At 39.3% G+C, this 17,259-nt stretch overlaps 2 protein-coding genes across 2 annotated transcripts; both read left to right on the plus strand.

The window, feature by feature from the left end:
* Positions 1–4: 4 nt before the first annotated feature.
* LOC103517321 lies at positions 5–1,968 on the plus strand (the record flags this gene model as incomplete). The annotated part of the gene is made up of 2 exons (XM_008482348.2): positions 5–123; positions 1,002–1,968. Coding segments are annotated over 2 exons (174 nt in total), but the record flags the coding sequence as incomplete, so codon positions are not given.
* A 1,291-nt stretch (positions 1,969–3,259) lies between these two features.
* LOC103517319 (protein obstructor-E-like) lies at positions 3,260–10,426 on the plus strand. Its single transcript, XM_008482346.3, has 5 exons — positions 3,260–3,416; positions 6,645–6,866; positions 7,410–7,616; positions 8,832–9,045; positions 9,937–10,426. The coding sequence occupies exons 1-5, from the start codon at positions 3,371–3,373 to the stop codon at positions 9,989–9,991; spliced, it is 744 nt and encodes a 247-aa protein (XP_008480568.1). The 5' UTR covers positions 3,260–3,370; the 3' UTR covers positions 9,992–10,426.
* Positions 10,427–17,259: the final 6,833 nt, after the last annotated feature.

Consider the following 17,259-nt stretch of genomic DNA (forward strand, 5'->3'; position numbering starts at 1 on the left):
AGACTGTCAGAAATTCTACATCTGTAGGAACGGAGTCCAGGCTCAATATGGAAGCTGTCCCGCGGGAAGCGTCTACAACGAGGAGTCTTTCAAGTGCGACGAACCAGAAAATGTTCCAGGATGGTAAGTGCCTGCTTTAATAGTAGTACAATCTCTGTCATACAAAAGGTTCTCCTATTTACTTACTTTACATGGACATGTAAAGTAAGTCCTCCTATGCTGGACAGTAACCAGGCCAACCTCGTTTGCTTGGTTGCTAGAGTGTCTGCCTTGTAAGCGCTAGGCCGCGGGTTCGATTCCCGCCCGGGGTGGATTTATCCTGATGGGCTGATGTTTATTCTCAGAACGGCTGGCTTTCTTCTATCCTGTCTTCCTTTTCTTTTCGATTTCGGGACCTTTTAGCAGTTAAAGTTCCCTCTGTCAAACCTCTTAAAAAAAGTATGTAAATAGGAGTACAACATCTTTGGTTTGATAAAGCTTAACCTCTCTGTATAACTGGGAACACCTGGAGTTAAGCAACGTCGAGTGTGTACAGGACATGACTGAGTGACCACATCAGTGACCGATACTTACCGCCCGTAACGTGGGCATAATTTACAATTACCAGTGTTCCCTGGGATTTCGTTCCAGACACTCTAGTCCTATTTCCATATGTGTCACAGTAGGGATGTCGATTGTCTTTATTTAATTGGCGTTTAGACTCCAGAAGACAGTTTCACTAGGGATGGGTGGGTTAAAACGTAAAGACGAAAGAAATTTTGTTGGTAGAGTCTGATTGAAGGTGTAGGGCTAGGGAATAGTAACTTCGTTTGGTTAAATACAGAACAGAATTGCATAGATGATCGAAGAAGAGGTCAATTTCCATATGTAGTGTCCCATGATGGTGCATCATTTTCCTCTCCTTCGGTAGTGTCCCTTGATCGTGTTCATTCTCAGCGAACTTTATCTGTTTACCAACGAGAAAGAATCTAACCCATCCACTTTTCTCTTTTCTTTTTCAGTGAAAACTGGTTCGGAGAAGATAACAGCACTGGTGACAAGAAAAACTCAAACTAATGATACTTGAAATCTCAAAACAAATCATTATGTGATAATAACAGTTATGTCTCTTCTCAATCCTCATGACACGACTGTTATGTAAGGTTTCCAGCGTTTCTCAAAGTCGTTTGAACCAAAAAGTTCTTTGAGGGACATGGAACCCTTGGAAATTATTAGGTACCTTCCCGTAATCAAAGTTATTTGAGGAATGTGACAACCTTATTCAACGTTATTTGACAAAACGTTCTTTGAGGGACGTGGAACCACTTATATTTGAGTGACCCTTGATATCTGAGGGACCAGAGGCTGAAAGCTGAGTAAAACCACAAATGTACGGATTTTTAAAGCCTCTAGATGTAAACATCTCCAAGTAGAAGATACCTATCTGAAAACCGGGTTGGTACTTCCTTATGAGGAAAACTGAAGATTCATCTCCGGTTATGTATAGTTGTCAGTACAGGAAATATGCCACTTTATGCGTTAGGCTTGTCATAAATTCCTTTAATATTCACAGGAAACACTGTAAATTCCTATTACATACCTAACTAGATTTTTATCTCGAAGAATTTTTCTTCAGATAGTGGTCGAAGTATACGGACAGTTTGAACTCAAAGTAGGAAAGCTGAGGAACTACTGAGTATCTAATGGAAGTAGCAACCACTATGGTCAACATGACACATTCACAACTCAATTTCTTACATCTCAACAGTTTAACTGAATCTACAGCTTGTCATCACGTTTTTCAAATCCGTGACTTCTCTAGCATTTACCAGAAGAACTGAATAGAACTTTCCTTGTACGGATCTTTATTTCATCAGAATAAGACGATTCATGTTATGCAACGTTGATAAACAAAAACGGGTATACTTCCCACGATTGAGAATGCTGTCTGGTGAAAACAAACGGATGGTCGATGCCCGGAGGTCAAAAGATGACATGTATAGGTATACGAGTCGCTTTGAGGGTAACACGCCTACCTTGTAAACGATAGGTCGCGGGCGGGAATCGAATCTTTCGCGGAAAGTAGCGGGTTCGATTCCCGCCCGGGCGAACTTTATCCCAAACAGATCTCGCAACGGCTGTCTTTATCCTGTCTTCTTTCGCTTTTCGCTTTCGGGACGATAAAACCTTAGCACTTAACAGTTTCAGTTCCCTCTATCAAACCTAAAAGAAAAAAAAAGAAGACGAAGAAAAAAAAAAAGTGCATAATGGTAGAACCATAAGGTACCATACCAATACCAATAGGTACTTACTCTATAGGTACTCGAACTCATAAGGTAAGTGATCGCATAGGATAGGTCATTAGATTGTTCTCTTTTCTATGATAATAGCCAGAGTACTCAATCATGTCTTTCCGTGTATTTACTCCCAATGGGAAACCACAAATCGGTCACAACTCAAGCGAGTGATTCTTAAAGTACCAGGATGCAAGTTGTCACTGCAAAAATGCACATGGATCTTTTGCATTTAGAATTCGAGATTTTAGAGGTGTTTTTAGCGAAATTCCCTTTAGGGATGAGTTATTCATTAAAACTTTCTTTATTCTAGAGAGGATCTTTCGTCGCTCGTTTTGTATCAAAGATTTTGAGCCTTAAAAGCAAACAAATTTGACCAGTACAATGTTAATTTTCTGGTATTTCTCAGGCTCCATAAAGTTAAGAAATTCAAACAGCCCAATAACCTAAAAAAAAAAAAATAATAATAGTAATAAAAAAAAAATCAGCCTTATCAGCCGGATAAGCTAATAAAACGCGTATTGTCCATCCGGTCACATATCCAGACATACGTCTCTGACGTAGCTGCGCTTGGGGGACTAAAAGATAGCGCTCAAACCTCAAAGTACGTCCACTTTTTAGAACTCTTGGTCAAAATCTACACATAGTCGACGCCGCGCGCCATCGACCATGTGTGGTCACAGCTTTAGAGCAATATAGAACTTCTGTTTGTTCTAATGCACTCACCATTTTAGAACTCTTGTTCCTCTGCATTCATCATTCCGACAGTCTTCTTCCTCATATTTCAACATGGTATTGCTACGGGCAATACCATTTTCTTCCTCGAAAAGCAAACCCTCCTATTGGTTTTCCTTTCTCTTCCAGTCTTCATTCATTGATATCCAACGAGACCAATCTCCTGTCTACATGGAACCTTGTTATCCAGGACGAATTATTTCCTGCCGGCCCGAAGAGGCATATTGATTGACTTAAGATCCCCACCAAGGGCTTAAGAAGTTCACACGCGTATAGAAAGAATAGTGATCGCTTTGCTGTTAGTGCAGTTCATTGTGGATTGTAGATTCTGGTGGTAGTCTAGTGTACTCCTTGAACCTAACATGGCTTGTTCTATCCTTGCATCTCTTCTCGTGCTTTCACTGATCAGTAAGTAGTTTCATATTTATTTATTTTAATATTTTTGTGATTTTTTTTTTATTTTGTAAAGAAAGAAAATTCAAAGCTAAAGCACCATTAGGCCATTTGTGTGATGGTGAATTTCTAACGGAGGACCAAATACGGCTAGTTTACTGTCTACAAAGTGTTAGAATTTTCGGCTGACTTAAAACTTACATCTGCCTTTAATTCAATTCCTAAAATCGCCTGGTTTCGACTTTGTGGGTGTCGGAGAAATATCATCAAACCCACTACCCACTGAGATTCACCGAAAGGTCATCTGTTAGGTTTTGAAAAGGGCGGCGCGGCCGAGGCTTTTGATGGCATTTTTTTATATGTTTAATTGTTTACATACTTCTGCATGTTTTTTAAACATTTTGATAGAAATCTTACTATAAAACCTAAAAGAAGCGCCGCGTAAAAGGCTCAAAAATTAATGATCTCCCAAGGGGGTGGCGTATTTTACAATAAAACGTGTTAAGCACATGGTACAGACGTAAAACGCGATTGATGCGCATTTATATTCATTTGCAACTTGTAGGCGTATTAATAACTGGAATAACTGGAATTCATAAGAGACGTAGAGACGTAATAATTATGTAGAACATAATTTTGTTCTCATGTTTATATTACTTATTATTCAAAGTTTCCTGACCTACTTTTTTTGGAATTAGCTGAAAGCTGTTGTCTTCAAGATACCGTCTTTGGTGTTGGCTCTATTTTCAATGAAAATATAAGAATAACAGTAATGGGCTCTTGAGTGGAACCAAGAGAGATCAACGGTAACAACTAGGGGAGGTCAACGCCGGAGGCGTTCTCTACCACCTAACCCTTAGACTCCTTAGAGCTCTATTAAGTGGCCCGCTGCTAAGTCAAATATTTTCGCACGTGAGTATAGGTATGTTCTGTTAGTACCCCATGTTCAAGAAGATTTTTTATTACATTGATCCAAATTACAAGAACTTCGCTCGAGGTAATTTCTCAGGCTAGCCTTGTACATTCAAACTTAGTCCAATATCCCTCCGGTCACTAGCCTGGCTACCGAGTTTGCATAATTGATAACCTTCGAGTAAGTCAGGAACCTAGTGTGAACAAGGTGGTATTTGTAAGTAACAAAACAAATACGAGTAACTACCACTGGTCTCAGTAGACGAGGATAATGGGCACCACCACCTACCAAAGTGGTGCAGTGGTTCAAGCGTTGGACTTTGGATCTGTAAGTTGGTGGTTCCAGTCCAAGTAAAGCCATAATATTTATCTAGGTGTAAGGCCAGCCACTCACTATCAGGTAGACCTGACAGGTACGCCTGTTAGGTCTACCTGATACCTGATGAGCACACACTATCAGGTAAACCTGATCAGGTGTACCTGTCGTCAGGTCTGCCTGATGGTGAGTGACTGGCTGGCCCAAGTGAGAATCCTGAAGTAAAAAAAAAAAAAATCGGACTGAACATTTTATAGATTTGTACCTACTTAGTTATAGCGTAACTTTTATTCCATTAGATGTGTGACATGTGACATCTATTCGTTTCTAGGATTGCAATGTCCACATTCCAGTTCCGCATTAAAATACCAGTTTCTCACTTCACTTTTTGGCCTATCCCAAATTTTGTCTAGTTCCTGATCCGATATCATCATGCCCGCAGGCAACTTGAGTAGTGGGCATTTAAAAACCAGTAGAATGTCTGAAATGCCCGAATGCAATTTCGTAATAGGTTATGAATAGTGTGTGAATTACGTAACCTGTCTTCCATGATCTACCCATCAATCATTCTACATTTCGACACACTTAAAATTACACGTAATTCGTAAATTTTAAAACAATCCTCTGTTTTACAAGTGAGACTGGGAATCGAACCAAGGCCTTTCGCATGAAGAGTGAACTTTAATTATTAGCATCGCTGTAGTAGGTAGGTATTTTTTTTTGCTAAAGAATAAGTAAATTTGTAGTTACTTGTATTACTCTTGGCTGTAGTTTTCAATGATAGATAGATACGCAAATAGAATTGAATCATACTTTCTTTGTCCTATCAGAATAAGACTGAAAAGCTTAGAACAAAAAGGAGAGATTTGACAGAGGGAACTGTAACTGCTAAGGTCTTATCGTTCCGAAAGCGAAGAGAGACGGAAGGCAGAATAGGAAACAGCCAGCCGTTCCGAGAACGAACCTTATCTATTGAGAATAAAATCCGCCCCGGGCGGGAATCGAACCCACGACCATAAACATTTCGGACAGACACACATCATGTTTCTCTTTTTCATATAAAAATTCTGTGCATAAAGGGTAGAAAAAAGTTCATTCACAGAAGCTTTTGACCTTAATAGCCGAGTAAACAACATAATAACAATAACCACCATCTCCAATAGGACAACTAGGTAAACACAACACGATGTATAAGCATATCTTGTACCAGTATCGCGAGTGGCATAATAGATTATGCTAGATCCATCCTAGTCTTACTAAAGAAGAATGACGTTATGCCAGGGTGAACGGCCTGCAACCTGGCAACCCAATAGTCAATAGTTTATTACACTCTAGGAATCGTCATCATCACTGTAAATATTCCAGAGGAAGGTCTTTGGTTAGGCTCGGTTCAATGCCGGCCGAAATATGGAATTTTATTCTCACAGTCTCACTTCACAGACCTTTCATGCTTTGGTAGGTAGTCAAATAGTTTAGGTCGAAGCCGTTGAAAGCTAAATTGATAGAAAATATTATGTCCCAGACAATGTTCGTGTGACCTTCCACGAAATGTATAATATTGTGTCAATATGGAAAATCATTTGGCAACCCCACGTCATATAATGGGTTTAGTCAAGACCTCTGAGCATTCTACGTAGTTTCGTTGTGATTAGAAGTCATCAGCTGGACATTGAAGTTGCTGAACTTTTGAACCCTATTTCTAATGATATTGTTGGCAGAGCTCTAAACTATTGGAGCAAGGAAATTACTTAGTCCTATCCGACAGTAGACGATTATGCATAAGGTAATTCTACACTGAGAAAAAAATTAGGGTGCTGGAAGGTTCCGGAATTCTAATATGGAACGCTATATCGAGAAGCTCGACACTATAATATAACATTCCAACAACCTAAATCAGAGGAAGTAACCCAATAATAGAGTTCTCTTCCACTCTAACTTGTGGCACCCTATCACTAATTTTTCTCTCAGTAGGTATAATGCTGATTTCCCCACGTTTCTCAACCTTGTGTCCGCAGGCTTGGCCCAGTCACAGGTAGCATTCAAATGCCCTGTCGACAAGCTGAAGAACAGTTACTATCCCGATTCCATCCAGTGTGATCTCTACTACCACTGCAGCGATGGACAGCTGGTAGAGGAAAAACTTTGCCCTGATGGTCTCCTATTTGACGATTCCAACCCTGCCCATGAACGATGTGACACGAACGTCAATGTGGAATGTGGAGAGAGAACTGAACTGCGTAAGTAAAAAGCAAATTTTATGAAGATAGGAAAATAACCAAAGGAAAAAGAACCGGGCCAACATCAATACCAATTTAAAGTTCTCTAGGTGTGTCCACACATAGTCAACTGGCCGTCGATCGACATCGATTGATGTTTGACTAAACCGTCTACACTGCCACGAAAACATATCATCTCGTAGATCTACGGCCAGTCGACTATGTTTGGACACACCTTTACAACAGAACTCGGACTTTGTCTCAGTGATCTTCCTCCGCTTCATGCTCGTTTATATTTTGAAGCCCTGGTTATTTTGGGACCCTAATCCCTAAATGGGCTCCCAGGGTAAGGATAGAATAGGTTTTCCTTGTTTATCATGCTGAGATATAGGACTGAAAAGTCCTTTCACCCCCGGTTATAATCGTAGAAAGTAAACCAACCTCGTTTAGTTTTATGCTTGTCTACTTGGTGTTGGTCCAAATGAGTCTAACTTACCACTGAGCCAAAGCCAATAGCTCCTTCAAATATTGAATTTCTAACCCGAACTTGTGTACTTATTACAGAGGAACCAAAGCCAACCAAAGGTTGTCCACGAGCCAACGGTTTCTTCAGACATTATGACGAGAAGGTTTGTGACAAATTCGTCAACTGCGTGGATGGTGTCCCAAATGAGCTGCCATGTCCTCCTGGATTGATCTACGATGATTCAGTCAGCTCCTGTGCTTGGCCTTCCGAGAACACCAGAAAAGACTGCACTGTCACCAAGAAAGGTAAACCTTGAGATAGATCATTAAGGTAACGCGAGTTCAATACCAGTTACATACACAGTCATCTGTAGAAAGTTTATTCAGTCTTTCTGGAAAGGAAGAAAAAAAGCCAACAGAAATTGGTCGACTAGTAATTATTGGTGGTATTTTCTCGACTAAATACCACAAATTCCATGGTCAGTATGGTTTAAAAGTTTGATAACTTTATGCACAGAAAGAGGCCAGAACTTATCCAACTACTGAATTGGTCCGTTCCGATTCGCCGGGTAGGAAATAAAAAGGGTAATGATTTTCTCGACTAAATACCACAAAGACCATGGTCAGTATGGTTTAAAAGTTTGATATCTCGAGAACTTTATGCACAGAAAGAGGCCAGAACTTATCCAACTACTGAATTGGTCCGTTTTCTCGACTAAATACCACAAAGTCCATGGTCAGTATGGTTTAAAAGTTTGATATCTCGAGAACTTTATGCACAGAAAGAGGCCAGAACTTATCCAACTACTGAATTGGTCCGTTCCGATTCGCCGGGTAGGAAATAAAAAGGGTAATGTACTCGTAGGTGACGTAGGTGTACACACTTTCATGAGTTGGAAAGAACTAAGAAAACAAATTCAAGAGTTCTCAACACAGAGAAAAAATGCTCCAAAGAGTTTCAAGCGATTTGCCCCACGAAAGAAATATACTCCTGGCATCGAGCCCGGTATTAGCTGTTTTATTCCCATCGATCCAATTTTATGGGGAGTTTTCATCCTCACCTATTTTCCTCAATCTATTCCCGTTTGAGCAATGGTATCGGGTATCCCTCGTGCGCACACATACCTATCAGATAGGTATGTCATTAAGATAGCTATCTAACACAATCACTATCTCCTCCCTTCATAGATACTCTCACTGACGGATTCTCCTGTTACACACTTTCATGAGTTGGAAAGAACTAAGAAAACAAATTCAAGAGTTCTCAACACAGAGAAAAAATGCTCCAGAGAGTTTCAAGCGATTTGCCCCACGAAAAAAATATACTCCTGGCATCGAGCCCGGTATTAGCTGTTTTATTCCCCGATATCCCATTTTATGGGGAGTTTTCATCCTCACCTATTTTCCTCAATCTGTTCCCGTTTGAGCAATGGTATCGGGTATCCCTCGTGCGCACACATATCAGATAGGTATGTCATTAAGATAGCTATCTAACACAATCACTATCTCCTCCCTTCATAGATACTCTCACTGACGGATTCTCCTGTCCCGATGGCGAAGTTATGGGACCTAACGGCAGACCTCTGCCTCATCCCACATTCCCTCACCCAGAAGACTGTCAGAAATTCTACATCTGTAGGAACGGAGTCCAGGCTCAATATGGAAGCTGTCCCGCGGGAAGCGTCTACAATGAGGAGTCTTTCAAGTGCGACGAACCAGAAAATGTTCCAGGATGGTAAGTGCCAGCTTTAATAGGAGTACAATCTCTGTCATACAAAAGGTTCTGCTATTTACTTACTTTACTTGGACATGTAAAGTAAGTCCTCCTATGCTGGCCAGTAACTAGGCCAACCTCGTTAGCTTGGTTGCTAGAGTGTCTGCCTTGTAGGCGCTAGGCCGCGGGTTCGATTCCCGCCCGGGGTGGATTTTATCCTGATGGGCTGATGTTTGTTCTCAGAACGGCTGGCTTTCTTCTATCCTGTCTTCCTTTTCTCTTCGATTTCGGGACGACAAGACCTTATAGCATTTAAAGTTCCCTCTGTCAAACCTCTTAAAAAAAATAAGTATGTAAATAGGAGTACAACATCTTTGGTTTGATAAAGCTTAACCTCTCTGTATAACTGGGAACACCTGGAGTTAAGCAACGTCGAGTGTGTACAGGACATGACTGAGTGACCACATCAGTGACCGATACTTACCGCCCGTAACGTGGGCATAATTTACAATTACCAGTGTTCCCTGGGATTTCGTTCCAGACACTCTAGTCCTATTTCCATATGTGTCACAGTAGGGATGTCGATTGTCTTTATTTAATTGGCGTTTAGACTCCAGAAGACAGTTTCACTAGGGATGGGTGGGTTAAAACGTAAAGACGAAAGAAATTTTGTTGGTAGAGTCTGATTGAAGGTGTAGGGCTAGGGAATAGTAACTTCGTTTGGTTAAATACAGAACAGAATTGCATAGATGATCGAAGAAGAGGTCAATTTCCATATGTAGTGTCCCATGATGGTGCATCATTTTCCTCTCCTTCGGTAGTGTCCCTTGATCGTGTTCATTCTCAGCGAACTTTATCTGTTTACCAACGAGAAAGAATCTAACCCATCCACTTTTCTCTTTTCTTTTTCAGTGAAAACTGGTTCGGAGAAGATAACAGCACTGGTGACAAGAAAAACTCAAACTAATGATACTTGAAATCTCAAAACAAATCATTATGTGATAATAACAGTTATGTCTCTTCTCAATCCTCATGACACGACTGTTATGTAAGGTTTCCAGCGTTTCTCAAAGTCGTTTGAACCAAAAAGTTCTTTGAGGGACATGGAACCCTTGGAAATTATTAGGTACCTTCCCGTAATCAAAGTTATTTGAGGAATGTGACAACCTTATTCAACGTTATTTGACAAAACGTTCTTTGAGGGACGTGGAACCACTTATATTTGAGTGACCCTTGATATCTGAGGGACCAGAGGCTGAAAGCTGAGTAAAACCACAAATGTACGGATTTTTAAAGCCTCTAGATGTAAACATCTCCAAGTAGAAGATACCTATCTGAAAACCGGGTTGGTACTTCCTTATGAGGAAAACTGAAGATTCATCTCCGGTTATGTATAGTTGTCAGTACAGGAAATATGCCACTTTATGCGTTAGGCTTGTCATAAATTCCTTTAATATTCACAGGAAACACTGTAAATTCCTATTACATACCTAACTAGATTTTTATCTCGAAGAATTTTTCTTCAGATAGTGGTCGAAGTATACGGACAGTTTGAACTCAAAGTAGGAAAGCTGAGGAACTACTGAGTATCTAATGGAAGTAGCAACCACTATGGTCAACATGACACATTCACAACTCAATTTCTTACATCTCAACAGTTTAACTGAATCTACAGCTTGTCATCACGTTTTTCAAATCCGTGACTTCTCTAGCATTTACCAGAAGAACTGAATAGAACTTTCCTTGTACGGATCTTTATTTCATCAGAATAAGACGATTCATGTTATGCAACGTTGATAAACAAAAACGGGTATACTTCCCACGATTGAGAATGCTGTCTGGTGAAAACAAACGGATGGTCGAGTCGGTGGCAATCCGTAAAAGTTCTGCCGATGATTTGTCGAACCACAACTTCAAAAATCTCATAGAACTGAGAGCAAAAAAATTTGTGCTCTTTACTCTCCGCTCCACTCTGTCTTTAGCCTTACGAGATTTTCACCTACTGACTAGAAAACTTCGAGCTTAAACTATTTACATCGTCGAAAGCTTTTGTAAAAATAGTCAACTGAGGAAAAACAGGCGTCAGAAACTCAGAATGTTGCGGACAGATAGCGTCTTTTACCTTAGTGACTTAGCTTCGTAAGTTAAACGTTTAGATCTAGACGTACAACTCTTGAAAAGAAACAAACAAAGTAAGAATTCCGTCGACAATAATATTAGATTGTGGTGTATTAGATATCTACATTTGTAACAGAAACTGCGAGTAAAGTGTTGTTTGCAGAATAATTATATTCCATTTACAACATATTGATAAAACATGGTTTACAAATCAAACATTTCTCGTACTTTTACATATGTATAGGTAGGTGATGTGTCTCGTATATCAGGAAAAATCCCATGTACAACCATTTTTATTTACGAACTGTTTTGTATGTGCACTAGAAATAAATACAGAAACAACTCGTTATTTATTGTCCAATTTTATTTTAAAAAGGCAGAAGGAAAAATCATCTACATTTGGTCATGACATATTAGGAATAAATACGATCAATACTTTATGACTGATCTAGATTACGGAAGAATCTTAAAAACTTCCCCGTTCAATTTATTGCCACCCTCGGGCGCTGAGTTCAAGTACGTTTCTTTAACCTGTATTCGTATAGAAGTATTTGTTAGATATTCGATTATATATTTTTATAATGTTTTCCACGTATCAATAAGTGTCGCGCCCCGTGCTTCCAACAATTTCCTGAAGTAGACTGATCGAATATGAAGAGTGGAAAAAAAAACTTCTGCCAAGGTTTGGAAAGGTTAAGAATGTTAGCTTCTATAGTGGTCGAAGTATACGGACAGTTTGCACTCAAAGTAGGAAAGCTGAGGAACTACTGAGTATCTAATGGAAGTAGCAACCACTATGGTCAACATGACACATTCACAACTCAATTTATCGTCGAAAGCTTTTGTAAAAATAGTCAACTGAGGAAAAACAGGCGTCAGAATGTTGCGGACAGATAGCGTCTTTTACCTTAGTGACTTAGCTTCGTAAGTTACCTAAACGTTTAGATTTAGACGTACAACTCTTGAAAAGAAACAAACAAAGTAAGAATTCCGTCGACAATAATATTAGATTGTGGTGTATTAGATACCTACATTTGGTCATGACATATTAGGAATACGATCAATACTTTATGACTGATCTAGATTACGGAAGAATCTTAAAAACTTCCCCGTTCAATTTATTACCACCCTCGGGCGCTGAGTTCAAGTACGTCTCTTTAACCTGTATTCGTATAGAAGTATTTGTTAGATGTTCGATTATATATTTTTATAATGTTTTCCACGTAGGTATCAATAAGTGTCGGACCCCGTGCTTCTAACAATTTCCTGAAGTAGACTGATCGAATATGAAGAGTGGAAAAAAAAACTTCTGCCAAGGTTTGGAAAGGTTAAGAATGTTAGCTTCCTAGCAATCACGAGAAAATATTCTAGGGGTGTTTTATAAATGTATAATATTGTGTCAATATGGAAAATCATTTGGCAAGCCCACGTCATGTAATGGGTTTAGTCAAGAGCTCGGAGCAGTCTAGGTAGTTTCGTTGTGATTAGAAGTCATCAGCTAGACATTGAAGTTGCTGAACTTTTGAACCCTATTTGCAATGATACTGTTGGCAGAGCGGACTCTAAACTTAGTTCTAACCGACATTGACAGTAGACGAATACATCAATAGAGTGACTGGGTTCCTGAATTCTAATATGGAACTCTATATCGGGAAGCTCGACACTATAATATAGCATTCCAACAACCTAAATCAGAGGAAGTAACCCAATAATAGAGTTCTTCCACCCTAACTTGTGGCACCCTATCACTATTTTTTCTCTCAGTGTAATTCTAATTTCCCCACGTTTCTCAACCTTGTGTCCACAGGCTTGGCCCAGTCACAGGTAGCATTCAAATGCCCTGTCGACAAGCTGAAGAACAGTTACTATCCCGATTCCATCCAGTGTGATCTAAGAAATTATAATTAATGTCATGACTAACGTAATATTGCTAATTGATTTTTTTTATGCTTTGAGCAAAACGTACTTTCGATCAGGTACCAAATCAGTGACATTTTCGACGTCTTTTCGAAGTCTCAATAGTTATCGGAAAGAATTTTGATATGGCAAATCTCCGTGGATGAGTGGGTATCACACCAGGCTTGCCCTCAGGAGGTCCTGGGTTTGATTCCCGGTAGGGTCGAAGTTTTGTCGGCTATGTGCTTGAAGTTCGGGGTGCACTCAGCCTCGTGAGGACAATTAAGTAGCTACATACTTTAATCGAGTGGCGACCAGTGGCGGTATTACTGGAGTAAAGTAATTCTGTGATAAAGAAATTGTGAAAAAGCTCTCAGCTTCATCACCACAAATTTAATAAATTTTATTTAGATTTTTTCAGTAAATTTTCATTTTCTAATATATTTATTTTGTCAAAGTTTTGTCTGTTACTATTTAAATCCAACTAGCCACCTTTAGTTTTCTCTACCAATTTCTGACACCATTTTCTCCATGTGTCGAAGTTGTACTGAGGTTATTGGAAAGTTGAAATATAGCACCTACCCAACCTTGTCTATTACCAGCAGCTTGGTAAATCGACCCACACAGCTCTCACATAACAAAAGGTCGTAACTTTCTTTCATATGCGATTCAATATGAGAACCGATTTCAATTTGAAAAACCGGGAGCGATTTGTACTAAAACTGGATCGATTAAATGAATGTGCAGTTAAAACTACCAGTGCAGTTGAAAGTACGCGTATCTTTCAACTCGAAATTTGTCTCAAAACATAAGCCGTTTCGGACACACCCTCTATGTTCAACAAGGCCACAACCACAACCTCACTACTGCAATTACTGGTACCTTAGTTGGTAGTCTAGTGCAAATAATCGCTACAAAGAAACTTGCTTGTAAAAGATCCCTACCAAGTCTTGATGATAATAAGTTTGAAAATCTCGAGTAAAAGGTACGTCGTTAGATTCGTATAAGCTTAACCCATCTTTAGGGCTGTTTGTCCCTACACCTAAGCCTCAGATTGGGCTTTTTGTGTGGGGAGTTCAGCTGTAAAAGACACGAGGGACGTAGGGCATTTTCTACGAACTTCATTCACCTGGGTCTTGGAGTATCACGTTAGAGTGGTTGTTATTCTTTGAGCATATTTGAGAGAATTTTCGGGCATAGTCCCCCAGCAGGCTCGAAATTCAACAAACATTACAACAAACCTCCAAAAAGTCGACCAATTTTCTATAAATCCCATTTCTATGAATGAAGTTTATACATATTATTAGCACACACTCTCAGATGTCTGCCAATATTAGCAGTACTTAGTAGACATGTAGGTATAGACACTTAGCAGACACCAATACTTTCAACTGCACTGGTAGTTTTAACTGCACATTCATTTAATCGATCCAGTTTTAGTACAAATCGCTCCCGGTTTTTCAAATTGAATCCATTTCTAAATGAAGTCTATACACTATACATGTAATATTATTAGCACACACTCTCAGATGTCTGCCAATATTAGCAGTACTTAGTAGACATGTAGATATAGAAAGTGTCTACAATAGGTACTTTCAACTGCACTGGTAGTTTTAACTGCACATTCATTTAATCGATCCAGTTTTAGTACAAATCGCTCCCGGTTTTTCAAATTGAAATCGGTTCTCATATTGAATCGCATATGAAAGAAAGTTACGACCTTTTGTTATGTGAGAGCTGTGTGGGTCGATTTACCAAGCTGCTGGTAATAGACAAGGTTGGGTAGGTGCTATATAGCTATATTTCAACTTTCCAATAAACCCAGTACAACTTCGACACATGGAGAAAATGGTGTCAGAAATTGGTAGAGAAAACTAAAGGTGGCTGGTTGGATTTAAATAATAACAGACAAAACTTTGACAAAATAAATATACCTATTAGAAAATGAAAATTTACTGAAAAAATCTAAAATCTAAATAAACTTTATTAAATTTGTGATGATGAAGCTGAGAGCTTTTTCACAATTTCTTTATCACAGAACTACTTTACTCCGGTAATACCGCCACTGGTCGCTACTCGATTAAAGTATGTAGCTACTTAATTGTCCTCACGAGGCTGAGTGCACCCCGAACTTCAAGCACATAGCCGACAAAACTTATACCCTACCGGGAATTAAACCCAGGACCTCCTGAGGGCAAGCCTGGTGTGATACCCACTCATCCACGGAGATTTGCCATATCAAAATTCTTTCCGATAACTATTGAGACTTCGAAAAGACGTCGAAAATGTCACTGATTTGGTACCTGATCGAAAGTACGTTTTGCTCAAAGCATAAAAAAAATCAATTAGCAATATTACGTTAGTCATGACATTAATTATAATTTCTTAAAGACTTAATGCGTGGGTGGGACAAACATAAATGGCTTTATATGGCCAATTTGAAGGATTACGGTTACGGAATATTTTAACTAATGCCGCGAGTTGAGGCAAAGAAATTGGTCGTGTGGAAACGCCAAGAAAAATGAGAAAAAGAACGTAAATAGTTGTCTCAATACTTATATCTACGGAAGCCTTATGGGACGGATAAATTAGGGTTCAAGTAAGAATTTTATTGTACTAGACAACTCCATAAATGCAACGACCACTTCGATTGTTGAAACAACTTTTTTCCAGTGTAAAACGAAACAAAAGTTGAAAAAATTGGCCGTTCATTCATTTTTTATTCAATGAGGCCATTGAATTTTTGGGGTAGAGTAAAAAAAAAAAAAAAAAAAAAAAAAAAAAAAAAAAAAAAAAACGTTAATGGAAAAATCGGGAATAAAATAAAAATAAACAACAACAACAACATCAACAAAAACAACAACGTTCAATGGCAAATTTCCTTATAATCAAAAGAAAGATGAAAAAGAATTTCCTTTTTTCCTTCACTGGCATCCATTAGTTCGCGAAAAGTTTCTTGAAGGATTAAGCCAATATGTGGAACTGGTTTACTTAATTTGGTTGAGAATTTGTTCAAGTACCCAACTACTGGTTTTCTGGTTTTGATAATATAATTATAAACTACAGGGCCGTAGACTTTTCTGTTTGACTTATTTCCATCAGTGTTTGCCAAACTTATTTAAAATACTGCCTTAGAAAAGATGTTTTCCAAGGGTGAGTATGAGGGTTATCTCAGATCGAGCTCAAATCCAGAACTCACTTTGTTCGATAATAATAAAGTATGAAAATAGAAAGAGAGGGAAAGAGAGAGAGAGAAAGAGAGAGAGAGAGAGAAAGAGAGAGAGAGAGAGAGAGAGAGAGAGAGAGAGGAGAGAGACAGAGAATAAGGAGAATAGATCCCCCATAAAACGGATAGCAGTTTCCAGGAAAGCTATCAGACCCAGCATTTGCTGATTTCATGGGGCTCATTCCAAAATTCCAGGTTCGATTCTTAAAATAATAATAATAACTCAGTGGCGAAGTACGAGAGAAACAGCTAGTTCATTTTATCAAACGCACCTCTAGGTACATCCGGCCCTGAATCTGTCTGCAACTTGTGTTATTACACCACACACACACGTGAGGGGGTTCTCATTTAAGGTTCTCAAACTGAGACCCGCCCATCCGCCTCTGAACAGAAAGAGGTTCCCCTTGAATATACGAGTAGCCATGTGAACTTAGTACTTTTTTTTTTAAGTTTTTTTAAGTTTGGAACGGTATCGACAAATGTCAGAAATATGAACTTAGGTACACCTTACACCCAGGGCCGTATTTGGGGGGGGAGGGGTAAGAGCCCCCCCCCCCCCAGTACTTTTTCAGTACTTTTTTTTTAAGTTTGGAACGGTATCGACAAATGTCAGAAATATGAACTTAGGTATACCTTACACCCAGGGCCGTATTTGGGGGGGGGAGGGGTAAGAGCCCCCCCCCTCGAGCTGCATTATTCTCCTTTACTGTAGGCCAGACTCCAGAAATTTGGAGCATCCACCAACCGGTACATCACTATATTTGGACTCTCACACCCCCCTCGACAAAATCCTGGATATAGCCCTGCAAGTTACACCTTCTCTCTTACTAATCCTCCTAGATCTCCAAGAAGGAGGAAGGGGAGATAGTGACTAATACGAGGTAGAAAAGGAAGGAGACTTCGGAGTTTTTAACTTCGTTAAAAAAAGGTCAATTCTTTTCAAGCTAGAATAATAAATTTTATGGAATGTCTAAAACGTATCATCTCTTTTAAGT

This window comes from Diaphorina citri, unplaced genomic scaffold, assembly GCF_000475195.1.
Source record: "Diaphorina citri unplaced genomic scaffold, Diaci psyllid genome assembly version 1.1 scaffold1810, whole genome shotgun sequence".
NCBI classification, from domain to species: Eukaryota; Metazoa; Arthropoda; class Insecta; order Hemiptera; family Psyllidae; genus Diaphorina; species Diaphorina citri.

What these genes read in the sequence shown, in the direction of transcription:
- LOC103517319 (XM_008482346.3), top strand. Translation starts at nt 3,371, where the DNA reads ATGGCTTGTTCTATCCTTGCATCTCTTCTCGTGCTTTCACTGATCA. An exon ending in CTGCACTGTCACCAAGAAAG is followed by an intron (nt 7,617 to 8,831) that starts GTAAACCTTGAG and finishes CTCCCTTCATAG; the next exon opens with ATACTCTCACTGACGGATTC. An exon ending in CCAGAAAATGTTCCAGGATG is followed by an intron (nt 9,046 to 9,936) that starts GTAAGTGCCAGC and finishes TTTCTTTTTCAG; the next exon opens with TGAAAACTGGTTCGGAGAAG.